The sequence below is a fragment of the Camellia sinensis genome, chromosome 2 (genome assembly GCF_055761805.1).
Source record: "Camellia sinensis isolate YWXY chromosome 2, ASM5576180v1, whole genome shotgun sequence".
NCBI classification, from domain to species: domain Eukaryota; kingdom Viridiplantae; phylum Streptophyta; class Magnoliopsida; order Ericales; family Theaceae; genus Camellia; species Camellia sinensis.
In genome coordinates, this window is record NC_138962.1 from 190,560,930 (window position 1) to 190,569,170 (window position 8,241).

The following is an 8,241-nucleotide window of genomic DNA, read 5'->3' on the forward strand; positions in this document are numbered from 1 at the left end:
CCCTCATTTTTTTCCCCTCATCAAATCTCCCTTCATCAATCTCTACGATTTCACTATTGCACACCCTTATCTTAGAATTCATAGTTATCTCTCCCTCACGATTTCACTCTTGATCGTAGGGTTTGTGCCGTTTGCTGTTGCTGTGCGAGACGATCGGTGCTTCAGTCTGCCCCTACAGGTTTGTTCCTACTACTACAAAAATAGTTAAAGATCACACTTTGATAAATAAAAATATCTCATTTTTATTAGAAGTGTGATAAAAAAAAATTAGATTGATATTTTAATCACACTTAATTTGATTAAGTGTGATAATATTTATTTTTTATGTCACTTTTCAATTAAGGGGTTATTTGGGATGACCTAAATAAGTGTACTTTTTATCTTTTTACGAAAAGATGTGTAGAAAAGTAGAGAGGTGATGTGATGAAAAAAGATAAAAAAACAAAAAGATGAATTATTTTGTAATTGTCAAACTTAACCTAAATGTAATTATATATATATATATATATATATTTTTAATCACAGTTTCTAAACCAGTGTGATTATATATAATTTTTAATCACAAGCTCTAAATTAGTGTGATGAATATATATTCCTTCAATCCTAAAATTTAAATTTCAAAGTTCATTCTGACGCCCAGCCCATGCCCAGCCCTAGTCCCTCACTCACTCACTCTCTCTGTCTCTTCCTCTTCTCTCTCTCATCTGAGATCCAGATCGTGAGGTAGATCAAAATCCAAATCCCAGGGCCAACCGCCACTCCCTCGTCGGAACTCCCGAGCCTCTCATCTCAGTCGCTGCATTTCTTTTTCTGTCTTTCGACAATGACGATGAGATCATGTTCTAGATGACGGTAAGATCAATGGTTCACGATGACGATCTGGAAACCATACCGAAGATGTGTTAAATGTAGAAATCTGGATGGTAATGGGTTTGCGATTTGTATGATGACCTCGAAGCTGTGTTGGACCAGATCTTTTCTTGCGATTCACCAAGATCAGAGGGTTTATCAAAACCCCAACGAATACATGGGCAGGGCAGAGAAGAAGGAAATGAAGCACGGAGAGAGAGAGTTTATCGATTCTTCAACTATTTGTTTACAATGGTTCTTGTATTGCAGTCTTGGAGGTAAATTTTGCCTGTTAGTCCTGAAGTCATAGAAGGTGTATTTCTCATTTTGGTTTCAATCTGAGAAATGTGATAATCTTGAATTATTGTTTGTTTAGGTCACAATGGTTATTATGCTTAGTAGAATCAACGTTGAGTTGAGAAATGAAAATGTTGACAGGGAATGGATCTAACCCCACAATGGCAATTGCGGCAACTACTGCGTGTGATCAGCAATTGCAACAGACTGCAAATGTATCTGAGAAAGAGAAAGAGAATGAAACATCAATAACAAGTAACGACAATGACAATGACATTGGCAATGGAAGTGGCAAAGAAAGCCCCTATTTGCATGAGGAAAGTGATTTACCATAAAGGTATATTACTTTTTTGATCAACAGAAATGCAACCCATAATAGCAATCCTCATGTGTTTTAATTAGATTTTCCTTAATTATTAGTTTTTTGCAACCCCCTGGCTTTTTTGGGTTCATTTTACTTTGGGGTTTGAAATAATCTCTTTTTAAGTTTGCATTTATTGTTTTGAAAATGTTGTATTTGAATGTAGTTTGGAACACAACCTCCGTGATTGTCCATTTGCATCTCCTAAAGCTGCTATGGACTTCTTTGATGATAAGTTAGCCATAATTGGATGATTTAGTTTAGTTTTACAGGGATTTTTTGTGGCTTCTTTTCTTCAATCTCACTACTATTGTTACTCTTAAAGGTATTAAGAAGTTCTCCTCATTCGTTCGTTATTTAAATCCTTTTATTTTCATTTGAGCTTTCAATCTCTTACTCAATTCATTGTTATTTACATGGCTTATTCCAAAAATCTGTTTTCCATAACTTACGTTGATTGCATAGGATATCTTTAGAGTTGAGCGAGTCGACCCAGATGGTAAAAAATTTGATAGAGGTATGTTTTCTAGTTTGGTCATGTCTTCTACAGTTTCTTGTCGTGTTTTTTTTTTTATTTTAAATATATATATTTATATATACGAAATGGGAAAATAAGTGTTTCTTTAATAATGTTTCTTATACCTAATCAATCCATTTGAAGTAAACCCCTTTATTAATTTGTGAAATATATATACAATATCTATTATGTGTTTTAATACTATGCTAGATTTGAGCTTAAGTGGACTTGGGGGGTTGAGCTTAAAAGCATATCAGGGTTTTAATGTAACTGGATTTTGACCTTATGATACCATTATTATCCAAAAATATGAAGCTTATTATGAGAGGATGTTCAGGCTATCATTCTTAGGCAAACAATAGTTTTGTGGGTGCTCGGGCTCACTACAATTGGCTTGTTATGGCTATGGGTTTACACAATTCCATAGGTGGTAAAGTGATTGCCCTTGTCCGAGGAGTGTACCCCCCCCCCCCCCCCCCCCCCCAAAAAAAAAAAAAAAAAAAAAAAAAAAGGCTGGTCTATAGCTGTTTAGTCCAAGGAGTAGAATTTTCAATCCTTAGAGTAAAAATTTATGAGAACTTATACATTTGCACAATTTGATGTGCATGCAATGCATCATGTGGTGGTTTCTTTTGGCCTGGAATATTCAGTTCAGTGTTTTGAAATGTTATACAATTGCGAGCTTGAGGTGTTGGAAGCTGTCATTGCATCTTATGCCATCAACATCATTGGCATGCCTATAGAGGCAGGCTGTGAATGATGGCAGATTTGAGGTGAGTTCTTGATGCACTAAAGATTTAGGACCAATTGTTGACAATGAATGGCACATAATCAAGCAGTAAGGAAGCAAATCTAAGATGGTAATTCATTTCAGTTGTGTGATAAAGTAGTATTTAGGTTTGTGTAATTTAGAATTTTGTCAATAGGTGTAGTTTTCTTAGTTACAAGGAAACCTCCTTTGGAGGTGAGTGCTTGCAAGCTGCTTGTAAGCAGCTTGTCGTCTAGTTTGATGTAGTGGTTGCATGTAGGCAATAATATGTCACCAGTTTGGGTTAAGTGGCTGCATTTTTGCCACTTGTTGCTTTCTTATTTTGTGCCTTTTCTATTCCTAGCCTCTTCACCATAAAGTAACCTCCTCAGCTATTATATATAGGGCTATAATCTCTCTTGAAGAGGTTTTTTGAGGAATTGAAATTTCAGATTTTTTTATTTCATTGTTGCCATATTTTGTTATTCATTAGCGCTTGGTTTTGAGTCCCAAAGCTCGTGGAATTCAAGCCTGGTTGCTTGATTTTCCAGAATCCAGTCCTAAAATCTAGTTCTTGCATATTTCAGCCTTGATTTGAGTGTTTTTCGGGTTCACCACCTTTGTTTGTAGTTATTGGAGCCTCCAACCAAACTACATGATGTTCCATTATAAGGTCTTGGGGGAAGGGGTGTATGGAGTAGTTACATAAGTTTTAAATAATGATATATTCCATAATTTATCTCTATACTGTTATAATTGCAAAATATTGTCATTTTATTAAGGTTGAAAGTTGTAATTCCTTTTTTTCATTAAGGTTGAAATTTTGCATCCTTTATTAAATTATAAAATAAAATTTCAAATGTAAATTCTTCTTCAAATTATATTACTACGATTAGAATGAGCTCAATTTTCACATGTGTCATAATATTATTGGTCTAAATATAATTTGTATTAAATACATGTGTTCAAATTATTAATTGCTATTAATTTTTTTTGTTTTAAAATAAAAAAAAAATATATATATCCTTCTAAACAATAAGGACTTGAACAATAATATTTTTTAATATAATGTTTTTTTAAAAAAAAAAGAACAAAACATAAATTTTTTAGTATTTACCAAACAAATATTTTAGCTCATTGGAGACGAATATTTTTGTCACAAAATATATATTTTTTTTTGCGGCCAATAAATTCCCTACCTATTACACGATGTCATTGCATATTTCCATTTAATAGGTGACAAATATATTAATTTTTTAAACATTTTATCAATTACCAAACGCGTTTGTAGTTTATGTTTTTCTAAAAATAAACAAAAAATAAACAAAAATCAGTTTATAAAATTTTTGTAAATATAAACTGAAAACGTAAACGTTACTAAACACACCCTCTATATTTTACAGACACTCAAATATGAGTTGGTTCTGTGGTAGTTTACTAGACACTCTATATTTTACATTTAATATAAAAATTTAAACATGATAATATTTATGATAATAATTAAATGATAATATTTGAAGTACAATTATAAACAAAATAAAAAAAGAATCACAATTAATAATTTCCAAATTTTAATTAAACTAATCATTTTTTTCTCTCAATTAATTGGGATCCACTTTGTAATTATTTTTTTATTTTGTGATATTAAAGATCATAAATATCATATTAAAAAAAATGATGGAAATCCTAGATATAATAAATTCTATGGATACATATATCCTATGTAGTGTGAAAAACTATTCAAAGCATCAAAAAACTATTCAAGGCCTTGTTGATAGAGATGGAAAGCTTAGCGTGCCTATCCCTCTAGAATTTCGTGCACCGGTAGGGGACTATGCCTCAAAACTAGCCTCAAAGATTGGTGTAGAAGTGCGAACTCGTTTACCAGATCCAAGTGTTTGTAGGTGGAAGTATGTTGATGCCTCCGTTAAGGAGGCGATGTTTCAACGCTTGAATGCAAGTTCATTGTCTACTCTATTATAGGATATTTTACTCATTTTTATAATAGGTTAGAAATCTTAATTATTTATTGTAATTATTTTATTTTTTATAAGAATTATCTATGACTTATCTATTTTTTACAGGATCAATTTGATTTACAAGGAGACCCTGTTGATATAGAGAAGGCAATGAACACAAATTTTGGTCGCAGATTGAGTAACCATACCTATAGGCTGCACAAACAATTCATGAAGCTGAAGGAGGCTAAAGGGGAGGAGTATGCAAGAAGCCACCCACCGAAGAATGTTGATCCTACCAAGTGGATAGATCTTATTGATAAAAAGTGGAACACTAAAGAATTTATGGTAACCTTTTCATTTTTTTTATTATATCAGCAAAGAAAGAATTTGATTAGAATAGGGAGAGATTCTAAAAAAACTAGAAAGAACACAATCAATTTGTTGTGAAATTCCATATGTATTCTTTTCCCTTTATCTTCTAGGCATGTAAGTGGAACATAATAAAAACCAAATAAGTGGGAAAATGAGAAAGGGAAACTATTAAACATGGATTGGAAGGCTCGCATAATAGGAGATTAATTTATGGTTCCTTAAAGTGCATCTTTCACATCATAGAATAAAGAACTAAGATTTCAGTTTCTATGATTGTATTAATTTTCTGTTTGTTCTTGGGTTTGGTCTGAAGTTTCATGATGACGATAAGCAACTAGCTAAGTAACTAATATAGGGTATTGAGACGGAACTTTAGATTTGATAGAGTTGTGGAAGAAAGAAAGGGTTATGAGTTTGGTATCAGTAATTGTTCCATATCTTGTGAAATGTAAATGGATTTTTTCACAATCTATCTTGCACATGCTTATATGCCCCCTATTTGTGAACGGTGTAAATTACTCATTTTTCTTTTTTCACCCAAAAAAACCATCTTATGATGCAATCTCAACAAGTTCTCTAATCTATTTTTCAAAGAATTGAATGAAACTAGTGAATAATTTGAAATATCTTTTAAGTTGAAATGATATATAGGAAAATGATAGAGAGGAACAATGCAATTTCTTTATTATCAAGTATTAAATTTGTTTTACTAGTGATACATTTTATTGTTATATTGGTTCATTATTCCTTATAGGAACAATCAAAAGCCAACATATTTGTCTTACTAATGATACATTTCATTGTTACATTGGTCATTCTTCCGTATAGGAACAATCAAAGGCCAACATCGCGAATAGAGAAAGGATGTATACAAAACATAGGTGTGGTTCTAGGTCAATTCCTGTTAGAGTAGAAAAACTGGTACGTATCCTTGCACTTTCAGAATTATATTAGATTCTTAGCTTTATTTATTGAATATTTGGTCTATCGAATTAGGCACGAGAAAAGAAGACGCTACCTGATCTAGCAGAGTTGTACAAGGAAACTCACTATAATGTGAAAACACATGAGTGGATCTCATCTCAAGCTCAGTGTAATTATGTGAGTATATATTGCAATTTTTATTAACAAAATTTTAGAATACTATTTGCTATAATCTTATTTAATTTTCTAATAATTATTTAATTTTTTTATATTTAATAGGAAAATATGATACAGATACAGGCTGATCACCTCTCACAGCTGGGATCAACCCCTCTGACTGCAGAAGAGCTATCAATCAAAGCCCTAAAGCCAAGGTCTGGCTATGTGAAGGGACTTGGCATGAGACCTTCATTCTCTATTAGGAGGACCACTACCATATATGCTGAAACAAATAATTATGTGAAGCGCCTTGAGATGCAAATAGAGACACAGAAGAAACAAATACAAATGCAGAACAATAAAATAGAAGATCTTGAAGAGGGTAAGAAGAAGCGAGGGGAGATAATGGCTGATGTTGTCAACTTTTTGAGGACCAAAGGATTCACTGGACACTTTGGAAGTGGAGGGAACTCATCCACAAGTGGGCATACTTCTTGGTAAAGTATATTAACTTCAATATAACAAATTTTACAAAAGAACACATGTTTGAAGAGTTAGGAAGTAGTGGAAACATGCATATGACATCCAATTTGTACAGGTGCACGGGATGTATAAATTATGAATTAATTTAAAAAATATTTTTTTTTCTCTATACTTAAAGCTTCAAAAAAGGCCGTCGAAATGCTAAATTATCACACAACTATAGATTTATACATGAACCAATAGAAACACTTTAGGAGGGACCAATATAAGTTGTATGAACTTACGGCACATTAATGGGATGCACAATTTGTGAATTAGCCTTAAAATTAATTTTTTGTTCTCATAATCTCAAAAAAAGTCTGTTACATGGATAAATTGTATAATTGATTTAATTGTAAATTGATGAGTTACTAATGTTTTTAATCTTTTGTATAATTGATTAATTACTAAAACTTTTAATTTATTTTTTTACAGATTGGATTGGGGTGGCATTTTTGACGTGCAACAATGATGTAATTTGCTTAAATGTTCATTTTTGTTTGATAAGGATACACACTTTTTGGAGTTGCACTAGTTATTGTTGGATTTTTGGTGGAATTGAACCAGTTATAACTTTTGGATATTTTGTGGATATTTCACTAGTTTATTGTATTAGGATGAAATTATTTGTAATGGCGAATGGATATTTTCATTTTGTTAATTCGTAAATGTGTTGATAACAGGTTACGTTAAGTTGTGATGGAATTGTTATATTCAACAGGTTTCAACATGAATAGGGTTATATTTGTTGAACTAAAATTTAGATTTTGATAAAATAGGTATATAATGTGGAAAAAAAATATTATGGAATTACTGACAAAATTTTTCATCCCTAAAGAAGGTTTTTTTTGTCTCTTATTCGGCTTAGGTGGATAATTAATTTTGCCATGAATTCTTTATTTCGTTGCTAAATAAATTTGTCATGACAAAAAATATTGTCACATTTTGTCACTATTACCCTCAATGTGACGAATTTTTTTTGACATTATTTCATCATTTTTAATGATGAATTTGTTTTTATCTCTATTGGTAACTTCTTTGAAAAAAAAATTTCGTCTTCATTTATATTAAACGTGACAAAATTATTGTCTCCATTTCTTATATTTATGACAAAATACTTTTGTTTCTAATTTCTCCTTTAATGACAAAATATTTTGTCATTAATTACTTACAAGTATGTTCCCAACAGAGTGTATCGGAGAAAAAAAAATTCGTCACAAATTTATCATTTTTAATGATGAATTTGTTTTTGTCTCTATCGGTAGCTTCTTTGACAAAATTTTTTTGTCTTCGTTTATATTAAACGTGACAAAATTATTTCGTCTCTATTTCTTATATTTATGAAAAAATACTTTTGTCTCTAATTTGTTTCTTTAATGACAGAATATTTTGTCGCTAATTACTTACAAGTATGTTCCCAATAGAGTATTGGAGAGAAAAAAAATTCGTCACAAATTTATCATTTTTAATGATGAATTTGTTTTTGTCTCTATTGGTAGCTTCTTTGACAAAAATTTTTCGTCATCGTTTA

The 8,241-nt window shown here is 31.4% G+C and overlaps 1 protein-coding gene across 9 annotated transcripts; it reads left to right on the top strand.

Moving 5' to 3' along the window:
* The first annotated feature begins 575 nt into the window (after positions 1 to 575).
* On the top strand, positions 576 to 7,469 carry LOC145820511 (uncharacterized). Of its 9 annotated transcripts, none has more exons than XM_082916413.1 (8): positions 622 to 1,127; positions 1,288 to 1,483; positions 1,674 to 1,832; positions 1,973 to 2,024; positions 4,857 to 5,078; positions 5,934 to 6,026; positions 6,102 to 6,206; positions 6,309 to 7,090. In XM_082916413.1, the coding sequence occupies exons 4-8, from the start codon at positions 2,004 to 2,006 to the stop codon at positions 6,687 to 6,689; spliced, it is 822 nt and encodes a 273-aa protein (XP_082772539.1). In that variant the 5' UTR covers positions 622 to 1,127; positions 1,288 to 1,483; positions 1,674 to 1,832; positions 1,973 to 2,003; the 3' UTR covers positions 6,690 to 7,090. The 9 variants fall into 9 exon arrangements, with proteins under 9 accessions (XP_082772543.1, XP_082772539.1, XP_082772541.1 ...); XM_082916415.1 differs by having other exon boundaries at positions 1,780 to 1,832; XM_082916416.1 differs by adding an exon at positions 7,146 to 7,469 and having other exon boundaries at positions 1,288 to 2,024; positions 6,309 to 6,685.
* Positions 7,470 to 8,241: the final 772 nt, after the last annotated feature.